The 12,996-nt window shown below is 60.9% G+C and overlaps 1 protein-coding gene across 1 annotated transcript in view; it reads right to left on the bottom strand.

Moving 5' to 3' along the window:
* LOC142595961 (antigen WC1.1-like) overlaps window positions 1-12,996 on the bottom strand; it is a 140,218-nt gene that overhangs the window by 83,885 nt on the left and 43,337 nt on the right. Inside the window, 7 exon segments of the mRNA XM_075724830.1 lie at window positions 4,213-4,421; window positions 4,423-4,525; window positions 4,881-5,195; window positions 5,281-5,607; window positions 6,526-6,840; window positions 6,953-7,261; window positions 8,328-8,678. Coding sequence (XP_075580945.1) covers window positions 4,213-4,421; window positions 4,423-4,525; window positions 4,881-5,195; window positions 5,281-5,607; window positions 6,526-6,840; window positions 6,953-7,261; window positions 8,328-8,678 — 1,929 coding nt within the window.

Raw genomic sequence — 12,996 nt, 5'->3', positions numbered from 1 at the left:
AGCCCACAGGTGGCTGCGGTGCCCTGGACCCCCCAGCCAGCCCCAGGGGCTATCACGTCCCGCGCATCACCTCCCACACTGGTTAGGAGGCAGCTCTGCTCCCCACTGCCCTGGCACAGGGTGCAGAGCCACTTGCTGGGGAGCACGGGGCTGGCATTGCCCCTTGGCTGCCTCTGCCAGCACCCCAGTCTCCATGGGCTCTTCTTGCTGCCTTGGGCCCTGGCAGAGCCCCGCACTCCCCTCACAGCCCCACAGCTGCCTCCGTCCTGGGCAGGGGCTGGAAGGCCCCATGGCAGCCCTGGCAGCCCCTCCTCCTGCTGCGCCTCAGCCCCAACCCCTGCCCTCCTGCTGCCTGGCCACGGGGCTCAGTGTGGGTTTGTGCTGGGGCAGTGCCTGTGTGCAGGTGCAGGAGGGGTGGGAGCAGGGGGCGTGGGGGGACCTTTCCCTCAGCGCTGGGGGAGGCAGAGGAGGGAGAGGCCAGGGGGAGGGAGAAGGGATCCCCATGAGACGTGGACTGGAAGCCAGAGCCGTCATCCAGCCCCTGGCCTGGAGAAGGGCCTGGCTGGGAGGGTGCTAACGTGGGCACATTTCCATGGCAGAGGGTATTTTGTGTCCCTCCCTGTCGTGCTGTCACCCCAGCCAGCAACTAAGCACCACACAGCCGCTCGCTCACCCTCGTCCCCTGCCCCGGTGGGATGGGGGAGAGAAGCAGAAGAGTAAAAGTGAGAAAACTCATGGGTTAAGCACACTGTAATAATTGAAAGAAAATAAAGTAAAATAGTAGTAGTAGTAATAATAATAATATTAATAATAATATACAAAGGAAAGGATACACGATGCAATTGCTCACCGCCCACTGACCAATGCCCAGCCAGTCCCCGCGCAGCGATCGCTGCCTCCTGCCCAACTCCCCCCAGTTTCTATACTGAGCATGACGTCATATGGCATGGAATAGCACTCTGGCCAGTTGGGGTCAACTCTCCTGGCTGTGACCCCTCCCAGCTTCTCGCTGGCAGGGCATGAGAAGCTGAAAAGTCCTTGACGAGTGTGAGCACTACTTAGCAACAACTAAACCATCAGTGTCATCAATGTTATTTTCATCATAAATCCAAAATACTGCACTATGCCAGCCCCTAGGAAGAAAAGTCACTCTATCCCAGCCTAAACCAGGACAGGGAAGAGACATCAGTACAGGGAGGGACATGACAGGGTGAGGGCAAGGTGGGAAATGAGATGGGTGTCTGCAGCCTGCAGGGAAACCAATGAGGCATGGGGCAGCGTAGGACAGCCTGAGGTGGAGATGGCCGAGGACACTGGCCAGGCAGAAAAGCTTAGCAGGACGGAGATCTCGGTCCCCTTGGCTATGGCACTTGTCTCTGTCACCGAGGCCTATGAGGACACACCTTGTCCTCATGACACTGGAGCCTTGCTGCCTCCTTGCACACCCCAGAGATGCCAGGAGGTGTTGTACCACCGTCCTTCAGCTGACATTGCCCACCCCACATCCCACCACCCCAGGAAGAGCCCGGAGCCACGCTTGAGGGACAGGATCTCTCTTGCGAGGGGCTGGGGGTCAGGGCTTGGTGTTTGCCCTGATGAAACACATCAAGGCTTTTCTCAGCATCACTCACCTGCACTTTGTCTTTGCCTTCCTGCCATCACTGTCTCCAATTTTCTGCTCTAACGAGTCCATGGGAAAGCTGTGTTGGTAATGGCCCTCAGTGAGACCTGTTAATACTTCAAGAAACTTCAGCAGTTGCTTCTGGCTTTACCTTCTTGAGGAGTTTTTGCAGTCTCCTGTCAGAATCAAAGGTTCAGGGACTCAGCACCAAATCCACTTTAGGCTCATTTCAATACGGTTCGTCTTATGGCACACGGGGACAGGGATGGAGATCCTCCTTGGCTCTCCTCTTATTGCTGAAGTACTTATAAAAGCATTTTTTATTATCTTTTACAGCATTGGCCAGATTGTGTTCTTGCTGGGCTTTTGCTTTTCTAATTCCCTCCCTGCAGGACCCTGTACTGTACTGTACAAGATCCCTGTACTCCTCCTGAGTTGCCCGCCCCTTCTTCCAAAGGCGGTAGACTCTCCCTTTTTCCCTGAGTCCCCGCAAAAGCTCCCTATTCAGCCAGGCCGGTCGTTTTCCCCGCCGGTTCGTCTTACGGCACACGGGGACAGCCCGCTCCTGCGCCCTTAAGGCTTCCTTCTTGAAGAAGGCCCAGCCTTCCTGGACCCCTTTGCCCTTCAGGACTGCCTCCCAAGGGACTTTCCCAACCAGCCTCCTGAACAGGCCAAAGTCTGCCCTCCGCAAGTCCATGGTAACAGTTTTGCTGCCCCTCCTCTTGGCATTGCCCAGAATCGAGAACTCTATCATATTGTGGTCTCTAAGCCCAAGACAGCCTCCCACCACGACATCTCCCACAAGCCCTTCTCTGTTAGTAGAGTCAGAGCTGTTCACAGCTCCAGAGCACCCCAGGACATTGGGTGATGCTTCAAGGGGAAGGACACGGCAGCGATTCATATAAAGACAAGGAGATTTCCCAAGTATGACTTTTCAATTTCCTACTCTTGGGTGATGGCAGGGGGGAAATGGAAAAGGAGCTCTCAAGTTTGAACAAGTCACTGAGACTCCTGAACTGTGACTTTGAGTGATCAGTGAGTCTGCTAGGAGCCTCCTAAAGCACCTTCAGCCACTTCTCTTCCTATGGACAGCCCCTGCATCACCTTTGCTGGATTCATCAGGGTTGTTCTGGCCTGCCCTTTTCCACCTGCAAACAAGAACATGCACCCAGGCAGCGCCCTGCCAACAGGCAGGTTGCTGCAGGGCCAAGGTGAGTGCACAGAGGCTGGGATGGGGCCTGTGAGTGGTGATGGGAAAAAGCCATGGGGCAGGGAAACACCCCCTAGGAGGAAAATCTCCAGGCAGCAAGGATGTGACCAGGGAATGGGAAGAAAGTAAATCCAGAAATCTTGTGGGAGGGAGGAATCAGAAAGCTGTGTATCTCCCCTCCCAGTAGAGATGCCTTCCCCTGAGCAAGCCCCCTTGCCTCCTGTCCCAGCCAGCAAAGCCTCTGCCCTCAGGGCCGTGGGCTCCAAGGCATGAACCACCTCCTCAGCAGGCAGAGCTCCAGCAGAGCCGTGGGGCAGCTCTCCAGCCACGCGTCCACTTCCCTCTGCAGAGCACAGGGGCTGAGAGCAGCTGCCCAGCAATGTCGGGGAGGTGGCCCAGCTGGGTAAAGGTGATGCTTTCCTGGGTGCGCAGCTGCCTCTCTGCTTGCCTCTCTCAGCCAGCACCCCAGGGTACTTTTCCTTTTTCTCCACCTACCTGTGCTATTGTTCCTGCTATCTTGCTCTTGCTGTCAGGCTCTCTGGGGATGGGAGTTTCAGCTGCAGAGTCACACACTGATCATGTGGGTGCTCCCGTGCAGGTGTGTCCATGGAAATGAAGTGCCCCAGCTTTCACCTGTGGGGCTGTGGGGAAGGCAGCCTGTGGAGCTGGGGAATGAGCTGGCTTTTTGTTAATCAGATGCCATTGCTAGGACACTTGGCTGTCTCCTTGAGGTGTCCTTCCAAGCTCTCCCATAGCACCTTTGTGTTATCTGAAAGTCCCACAGAGAAGCGCAGAGATGCTACGACCAAGGAAATGCTGTGGGGTTGGTGACATGAGCCATGCATGTCCATGCCTAGAAGCGGGGTGAGGAGACCTTGAGAAAGGGAGAGATATTGAGTGATCTGTGGTTGATCCGTCTGCCCCCAGCCTTGTCTGGTGACTTTTCAGGGTAACACGGGAGTGTGATCACCCTCCATCTGAGAATGGTGTCATTCCAGAGTAGATGGGAACAAGACGGAGGGACAGATCAACTCCCCTCACCCTGCTCTAAGCCACAGGCAATCCTCTTGCTTTGCAGGACTCACTCTGTTCTCCCTCAGAGCAGCAGCAATGCTGAGGGTTTCTGACATCCAAGAGCACTCCCCAGGTGAGATGAGGGGAGCTGTCAAGAGCCCCAAACCCCTCAAACTGCTGTTGCCATCCCCATGCCTTAGCACTGTGAGTGTGGGCTCTGAGAGCTGAAGTGCCATTTGTGCCACCAGAAGCAGCAGGGTCTGGCACGTACAGTAAAAGCCCCCGTGGGCCCTGTCTCTGCGCTTGACTGTGCCCGGCAGGGAGCAGGAGCTGGGGCGATGCTGGTGCCCAGGAAGCTCAGAATTACCACTGCAGGTGATGTGGGTCTCCTCTCGCAGGTCATCGCACGACCGTGGGTCCCAGGGAGCAGAGGGACACTGCCAGAAGGAGCTGTTTCTCTCCCCACACTCCACGCGATCCAGCCAGGCGTGGCCAGACACCCTACCAGAGGGCAGGCGTGTTTCCAGGGTCCCTGCGTCCCCGCAGCCCAGCTCCTTGCATGCCAGCGACACCGTTTGGAGTCATTGAGTTGGAGCAAACGCTCCCCCATGTGCCATTGTAGAAAACCTGCAGGCGCCCAGAGCAGTTGCTGCCGTTCCCCAGCCTCAGGGCCATGAAATCTGGGAGGAAAGGCCCCAGAGGGGCACAGGCTGGTGTGGGGCTGTGGGAGCAGAGAAGCCTCTTCCCCCCGCAGGCCCTGGCCAGGCAGGGGCACGGCCAGCAAGTCACCCTTTTGCCAGGGGCCGAGAGAAGTCCCTGACGGAGAGACACCCATGCCCTCCCCGCTAAGCCCTGGGCACAGCTCAGCTGACAAGGGACCCCCCGTGGGACCGAGGGGCTTCGTGCAGGGGTGTCCCCAGGACAGGCTCGGGCAGGGGCTCCGAGGCAGCCAGGCACAGCCTGGGCCGTTGCCGGCTCTCCCCTCGTCCCGGCCTCCCCGGGCGCTGGGCTCCCACCACAGCTCCCGGCACAGACCTGAGCAGACGACTCCTGCGTCCTCTTTGTGCGCGCAGTCGTGCTGCCCCCAGGACCCTGCCGGGCAGTCCCAGAGAGCAGCTTCGGCCCCGGAGCAGTTCACGCCATCCAGCCAGATCTGACCGGAGCCTTCCCCGAAGCGAGCGGAGCCGACCGCCTCCACCGCCCCGCCGCAGCCCAGCTGCTGGCAAACGATGGCGGCATCAGACAGGTCCCAGCCATCGTCGCAGACGGTCCCCCAGCTGCCCTGGTAGTAGATCTCCACTCTCCCAGCGCAGCGCCCGGGCCCCTTCACCAGCCGCACCTGCTGGCTCCCTGCAGCAGGAAGAAACCCCAGCTGCCCGCAGGGGCTGCTGCCCACCCAGCCCAGAGCCTGGGGGGCCCGTGCAGTGCCACTCACCCGCGCACACGACGCCCACGTCCTCCGCAATCCCTGCCGCCGCTGCGCTCTCGGGCAGGGAGGTGTTGCAGAGGCTCAGCTCGGCCTCGTGCCCTGCGCACCGCACCCCTCGCAGCCCCACGGGACCCGTCCCTCTCTGAGGCTTCGCGGGGTTGTAGGCTTTTTCTGCCTCTCTGCACCTCAGCTGACGGCACACCACGCTGGCCTCCCGCACGTCCCACTCGTCATCCAGGACTCGGCCCCACGTCCCGCGCTGCAAGATCTCCACTCGTCCGTCGCACCGGCTCCCTCCACCCACCAGCCGCAGGGCCGTGGAGCCAGCGGGGCCTGGGGACAGCAGCCGTGCCCCAGCCCTCGGCAGCACCACAGAGCCCACAGACCTGCAGCACCTCCCCAGGCTCTGCAACCCGCACAGCACCCTGCAGCTCACCCGCCTGCCCCAGCCCTCTGCGCTCAGCTTCAGGAGCACGTTTCCACAGGATTGCTTTCCCAGGCCCTGAGCAAGACGCTGTCTTTGCTCTTGGTGGGGCAGAGCCACCCAACACGTCTCTGCTGAGGGCGATGGGGCAGCTCCCGCAGGAGGGAGCAGCAGCCGCTGCAGGGACCCGGGCACAGGCAGTGCTGGCCAAGCCTTGCCCAACCTCAGCGCTGACACCGGCGCTGCTGAGACAGCAGGCAGAGCCCGCACGTCTGTGCCCCTCTGCATCCCTGGGTTTGGGGTCTGGGCGCCTGCGTCCCTGCCAGGGAGCAGAGCACGGGGGGCCTTTCTGAGCAAACAGCACAAGGTTGGGTCTTGTGCTGACCAGAAGCACCAGGAGCAAGGGCAAAGCCCAGCCCCGCTCTGCACCTCACCCCCCAGGTCTGCTGCTGGGGGCACCTGGGCAGCCCCCACAGGCGTGGGATTGGGCTCTGAGGGGGGGTCTCTGTGGGGCTGGGACTGGGCTGTCTGCAGCCAGAGGGATGGAGCTGAGCCCCACAGCCCTATCCTGGGCCTGTCCTGCAGCAGCAGAGCAGAGGACCCCGCGCCTGGCGCTGGCCGCAGGGCCTGAGCCACTGCCCTGGGGGGCAGAGATGCCTGACCTCGTTCACTCTTCAGCTCTCCCACATCGGAGCCGTCGGTGAGAGCAGGCAAAGCCCTCCAGGTTGCTCCTGGTGCAGGCAGGGTTTCTCAAGGGACAAATGCAGCTGGTGCTGCCATGGGCTCCCCTGCTTTGGGTGGCCATGGCACCTTTTCCCAGCACCCACCTGAGCAAATGACAGCAGCGTGGTTCTCGGGGGAGCACGGTGAGGCCCCCAGGGCAGTCACTGGGCACTGTCCCAGGTGGGCTTCAGTCCCCTCACAGTGGAATGAGTCTCTCCACACAGGTCCGGTTCCACTCCCAAAATGCCCTCCTCTGGGAATGGACTCAGCAAACCCGCAGTCGAGGTGACGACAGAGAACGTGGGTGTCCAAGAGATCCCAGCGGGAGGCACAGAGGGTGCCCCAGGTGCCCAGCACCTGCACCTCCACTCTCCCCTCACACGCCGTGCTGCCGTTCACCAGCCGGAACCCTGTGTACTCTGGGGACAGAGAACGATGACAGAGTGCGCACCCAGCACGGCACGGTCCCTGCCCTGCTCCCCTGTCCCCAGCACACCCCCGGATATGTAACACCCCACCCTGAGTCCTTACGTGTGCAGGTGACACCGACAGCATTGGCATGGGTGCAAGGCTGGTCCCTGCGGGATCCCCTGGGGCAGAACATGAGGAAGGATTCATTCCCGGCACACTGCAGCTCTCTGTCCCACATGGGACCCACACCTTCTCCAAAGCGAGCTGCCCCAGGCACGGACAGGGCTGTGCCACACTGGAGCTCCCTGCAGACCACCTTGGCAGCTTTGGGACCAAAGTCGAAGTCACAGACAGTCTTCCACTGGTTCCCGTCATGGACCTCCACACGTCCTGAGCAGGGACTGTCCCCTCCGACCAGCTGGACAAATCCTGGAGCAACCAAAGACCCCTCAAGCTCTCCCAGAGCCCTCTGGCAGTTACGTGCCTACATCCCAGCTGCTCTGCAAGGTGGCCACAGGCAGAGAGACCGCAACCACCCCACCGCTGCCAGTGGGTGCCGATGGCACAAACACACCAGGGCCCCCCTGCCGCTCCTCAGGCATCATCACAGCACTTGTGGGTTGGCTGCTGTCCGCAGCCGGTGTCTGTGCCAGCTCCCCACTCTGGCACCTGCCCAGGGAGGGGGTCCTCAGCCAGGGCCAGAGTGCAGTGCCAGGCACGCACATCCCCACCAAGGGCCAGGCAGAGGGCAGGGGAGCGGGCAGAGGAGCAGCCCTGGGCTGACACGAGCTCCCGGTGCAAGCACAGGCACTGAGGACAGTGCAAGTGCTGGCAAAGCCCCTGTGGCACAGGGCAGCCGCGGGCTGGGGCAGGCAGGAAAGGCTGGGCAGCAGCTTGGCCCTGCCTGCCTGGGGCCGTATCCCCATGGGCTGGAACTCATGGGGGGACCCTGGGAGAGGAATGAGGTGCCACGGGCCACCCTGCTCCTCTGCCCAAGGCCAGCGCTCCTCCCCTCTGAACATCCCTTTTGCTGAGGCTGAGGGACTCCTCTCTGCCAGCAGGCACAACCCAAAAGTCCCTTGCCATCTCATGCCCTTCCCCGGGGCTGTGGGTGGCCACGTGAGCAGCTCCCAGTGCCTCTGGCATGGGGAAACCTGGCCCTCGGCAATGCCAGACAGGTCCTGGCTGAATGGGAGGAGAAAGATGGGAACCAGCAGCCATCCCGGGGCAGGGAGAGGGATTAATCTCCCAGCCCCAGGCCCCCACTGAGGGTGGGCTGAGCCACCTTGGGGCCTGGCAGTGGCTGGACACACAGGGTGGGCTCCCCTTGCTCTTTCCTCAGGGACCAGGGACAGCAGCAATGACAGTCCCAGCTCGGCAGTGTCACCAGCCACACCGAGCCCTGCTCCGCTGCCCGCTTGTTGCTCCCTGAGGGCACAGCCAGGTCCCTTCCCCTGTCCCGGTCCCAAAGGTGGGGAACAGGCTGGCCCCTTACCTGAACACGTCACTCCAACATCCTCATTGTGCTTACAGTCGTGTTCAGCATAGTGATTACAGCTGTTTTGTCCCCATCCAGGGTGTGTACAGTCAGACAGGGCAGACTCAGTTCCATGACAGTTAACATCATCCATCCAAATGGGGCCAGATCCTGGCCCGAAGTGCCCGTATTTAGGAGCTGTGACAGCAGACCCACAGCCCAGCTGCTTACAAACCACTGCAGCATCCTTCGTGTCCCAGCCGTAACCACACACGGTTCCCCACTGGCCCTGGTGTTTCACCTCCACTCGCCCAGCACAGCGCCCGCCGCCATCCTCCAGCCTCAGCTCTGCAGCCCCTTCAAACAGCAACATGGGACCGGTCAGGAGAGTGCCGAGCTCCAGACTGCAGGTCTAAGGGTCACCCCTGCCCAGGCCCAGTCACAGGCACCAGGGTGGGAGCCCCTTCCCCTCCAGGCTGTCCCTGCAGCAGTTTTGGGGTCCCTCCTGTCCCCACGGTCTGTGCAGGGCTGGGGTGCCCAACTCCAGCCCTGATGGGCGATTCACCACCCCACAGCCCTTGGCACCTCTTCCCACGCCAACGGCCCCTGCCCATGCCCACCCACACACCGTGCCCCCAGGCCCTGCACAGGGCACCGTCTCCTCCCCAGCCAAGCACACCCTGCACAGCCCCATGCCCCCACGCCCGCAGCTTCCCCGGCACCACCTTCCCTGGCACCACCCAAACCCACACCACCCCCAGGGCTTTCTGTGTCCTCAGGGAGCACCGACACAATCCCAAGGATCCCCCCAACCCACGTCCCCTCCTCGCCCCTGGCATCAGCCCAGCCCCTGTGCTTGGCCAGGGCCCCCAGGAAGGAAAATTTTCTGCAGCCTGCGAGTGCAGACAGCCCGCTCCCCTTCTCTCTGGGGGACACAAACTGCCTTCCTGGGGTCGGGGCTCCCCTGCACCCGGGGGCAGGGAGCAGCACACAAACCTTGCGGGGCACCCCGCAGATTGGCTGTGCCCTGGGGATCCCTGAGTGCTGCCGTCACCCCCCTGGGCCACTGCTGGCCCCAGGGGCACAGCCCGGGGGAACAAGGAGCCCAAAAGGGTACCCCAGGATGGGGGATGTCTCTAAATGCAGCCAGGCACGGGCTGCCTTAAAGACAGAGAGGCACAGGGAAAGGCAGAAGGTCCATGGACGTGAGCACCTTCTGACCCTTGTCCCAGTGTTGCCGGGAAAGCAACCCCAGCCCCAAAGGGATCCTGATACCCCGCCGCTACCCACTGGCCCTGGGCGGTGAGACAAGGGAGCCAGCACTTACCCCTGCACAGCTGCACCCAGAGGAGCAGGCACAGCACCCGAGGGGACAGGAGTCCCTCCATCCCCATCCTGAGCCTGCTGCCCCGCTGGCACAGCCCTGCTGCGCCCCGCTCCCTGCCACGGCTCTGGGCAACTCACGGGGACAACGACGATGGCAGGCTGATATATCTCTGCAGATGCCGACCCAGCTGCAGGAGGAGCCAAGCGAAGCAGCAGCACCTTTTTAGACATGAGCGGCAGCTATCTCCCCTCCGACACAGACCAGTCCTCCAATGAACTTCTCCAGCGCCGTTCATGACCATATATGAGGGACATCTCTGTCCCACTGCGGGCGTCAGGGTCACTGCGGTGGGGGATCGTCACAGGACGAGCTGAGCGTGGAGGGGAAAGGAGTCTGTCACCCCTTGCAGCCTGCTGTGGGGACAGGGAGCACTGAGCATCTCCTGCACTGGGCTCATCCAAGAGCCCAAGGCGTGAGTGTCCCGACGCCCCCGAGACATGGGAAGCACAGGGCTGGGACTGCCGCGCGACCTGTGTAAGGATGGGAAGGGAACAGCCCCTTCCCCTGCCACGGCCCCTGCTGTGCTGGCAGCAGCAGCTGGGAAAAAGGCTTGGCCAGGGGAAGAGCTCCATGCCAGCAGTGCTGGCTCACGCCTCCCTCCCTGGAGAGACCCACGGTGGGTCCCTCGCAGGAGCCGGAGCTGGGACATGGCCCTGCCCTGGCAGCAGACACGCAGCCCCGAGGCTCGGACATGTCCCTGGCTCTCAGCGTGTCACTGCGGTGCCGTTATTCCCCGCGGGTGGATCGGGACCTGGAGCCTGCAGGTGCACAAACCACAGCCCACGTGGCCTCGCAGCGCTCGCCGCGCTCCCCTGGCAGCGCCCGTGCAGGAAGTCTGTGGTTTCCTCCTGGCACCGTGCCCAGGCACATCCCTGCCGTGCCCCCGAGCCACCCCCAGCATCACTGCTCCAGCCAGGGCTGCAGGGGCTGCTCCTTCGGCCTGGCAGCCACGGGGCCAGGCAGCTCCCGTCCCCCGTCGTGCCCCTCTCATGCACACGGCCGCTCTGCACCCAGCCCCACGGCCACGGGTGCCATCGGTGACGTGACCTCACCCCCTCCTGCTGCCACTGCTCTGTGCTCATGGCTTACACTGTCACACCTCTGCCTGTGGTGCATGGGCTCCTGATGATGATGCTTCTTCCAAAAAGCCACATTTGGGTAGGGGCTCCATATGATCTGCATGACATCAGAAGCACCCACACAAGCCACATGCCTGCTCTTGGCCTAAAAGCTATTCCAGCAGCAGGGAAATCACAGGCTCGTACACAAGCCATGTGCATACTGCTGGCCTATCCGCCACGCAGCTACAGGTGATGTCACAGCATCTCCACCTGCCATGGACCTGTTCCTGGCTTACCAGCTATGCCGGCACTACTGACATCACAAGGACATTCACAAGCCATGTGCCAGCTCCTGGCCCATCATCCACTCAGGCACCAGCAGCCTCACAAGCACCTACACAATCCATAAGCCTGCTCCTGGCCTATTAGCTCCTCAGGCCTGAGTGACCTCATAAGAACCTGCACAACCCATGGGCCTTCTCCTGGCTTGTGAAGTATTCAGACACCAATGATCTCACAAACCCCTACACAAGCTTTGCGCCTTCGCCTGGCCTATCAGCTACTTGGGAACCGGTGACCTCACAACCACCCCCACAAACCATGTTCCTGCTCTTGCCCTGTCAGCTCTTCAGGAAGCAATGACCTCACAAGAACCTACAGAGTCCAGGGGCCTGCTCTGGGCCTATCAGCTACTCTGCCAAGAGTGACCTCACAAGCACATCTCCCCCTGTTTGCCATGTACTCCTTGTTGAGGTATTCAGTCTCCAGTGACCTCACAAGCTCCTCTACAAGCCTTGCACCTGGTCCGGGCCTATCAGCTACTCTGCCAAGAGTGACCTCACAAGCTCCTACACAAGCCATATGAATCTCCTCTTGGCCTATCAGCTACTCAGGCAGCAGTGACCTCACAAGCACATACCAGCCTAGGTGCTATGTGCTCGTGTGGTGCAGTGACCCCAGATGGCAGCTAAACCCCCACCCAGGCACTCACTGCCTCCCTCCCAGCAGGATGGGGGAGACAACTGGAAGGGCAACAGCGAGAGCAAAACTCATGGGTGACGATAAACACAGTTGAAGAAGTGGAGGGAACAAGAGAAAAGGAAAGAAGGGATGGAGAAGCACTCACTCACCCCAGCAGACCGATGCCCAGCCAGTCTCCGAGCAATGGCTCCTTTGGAGAAACTCCCCTCCCAGCTGTATTTCTTAACAAGATGCCAGATGGCATGGACTATCTCTTTGGTCAGTTCGGGTGGGCTGCCCTGACCTTGTCCCCTCCCAGCCTCTTGCCCACCCCCTGCCTCCTCGCCGTGGGGACGCAATGAGACACAGAGAAGGCCTTGACATTACGCCAGCACTGATCAGCAATAGCCACAGCGTCACCGTGTTATCAGCACTGTTTTAGCCACCAGCGCACAGCACAGCACCATACGTGCTGCTGTCAAGAAAATGAACTCCACGCCAGCCAGACACAGGACAATCTCCACCCCTTATTACAGACCATTTGCATCCTGCTCAAGGCCTGCAGGATTCAATGCATTTCCATCAACCACCACCCCCTGCTTCCCTGTCCTTTCACATGACGTACACACAGGGAACTGGGTTTGGCTGGTGTGGCTCAAGTGGACCTGGACAAGTCCCAGCCCACTCCTGACGTCTCCCCTCACTCAGTCATCTGGAGTTTTTTGCAACATTCAATCAGGTCATCAAGCTAAGGACAACGCAAAACATGTAGCACCAGCCTGCACCCCACAATGTTCTTAAAGGGAGCTGTGAGATCCCCCCAACCATGGGGAAAGGGAGCTCACCTCCACCATCAATCTTCTTAGTGTGACACCTCAAAGTGCAATGTGCAGTTCACAGGCCCATTGGCTGCTTTTTCTCATTCATGTGGTTCTTCTGGGGGATTCCCTTGGGGTCTTTTCCTCTTTGTCCCCATGCACGTGGTCTTCTGAAGCTGGCATTTTGTCCTGGTTTTCCATTTTCATGGAGAGCATGGCCTGTGTCTTGCAGCACTGGTCAAAGCCCAGAGCCTGCCCCAGTAAGCCTGCATGGCCGCCCTGCAGGGCTGGGCTGGGCTGGGCTGGGCTGGGCTGGGCTGGGGGGGGATTCCCAGTCCGGCTCACAGCACTGGGCTCTTCTTTGCAGGTGACAGGATTTGCTGTGGGGGCCCCTTGGAGGCCTCCTAGACGCGGGCCGTAGCCCTTGGGCATGTTCCAGCTTGCCCACGCCCCACCACTTT

Source organism: Pelecanus crispus, chromosome 25 (assembly GCF_030463565.1).
Source record: "Pelecanus crispus isolate bPelCri1 chromosome 25, bPelCri1.pri, whole genome shotgun sequence".
NCBI lineage: Eukaryota > Metazoa > Chordata > Aves > Pelecaniformes > Pelecanidae > Pelecanus > Pelecanus crispus.
This window is presented reverse-complemented; position numbering and strand designations above follow the sequence as displayed.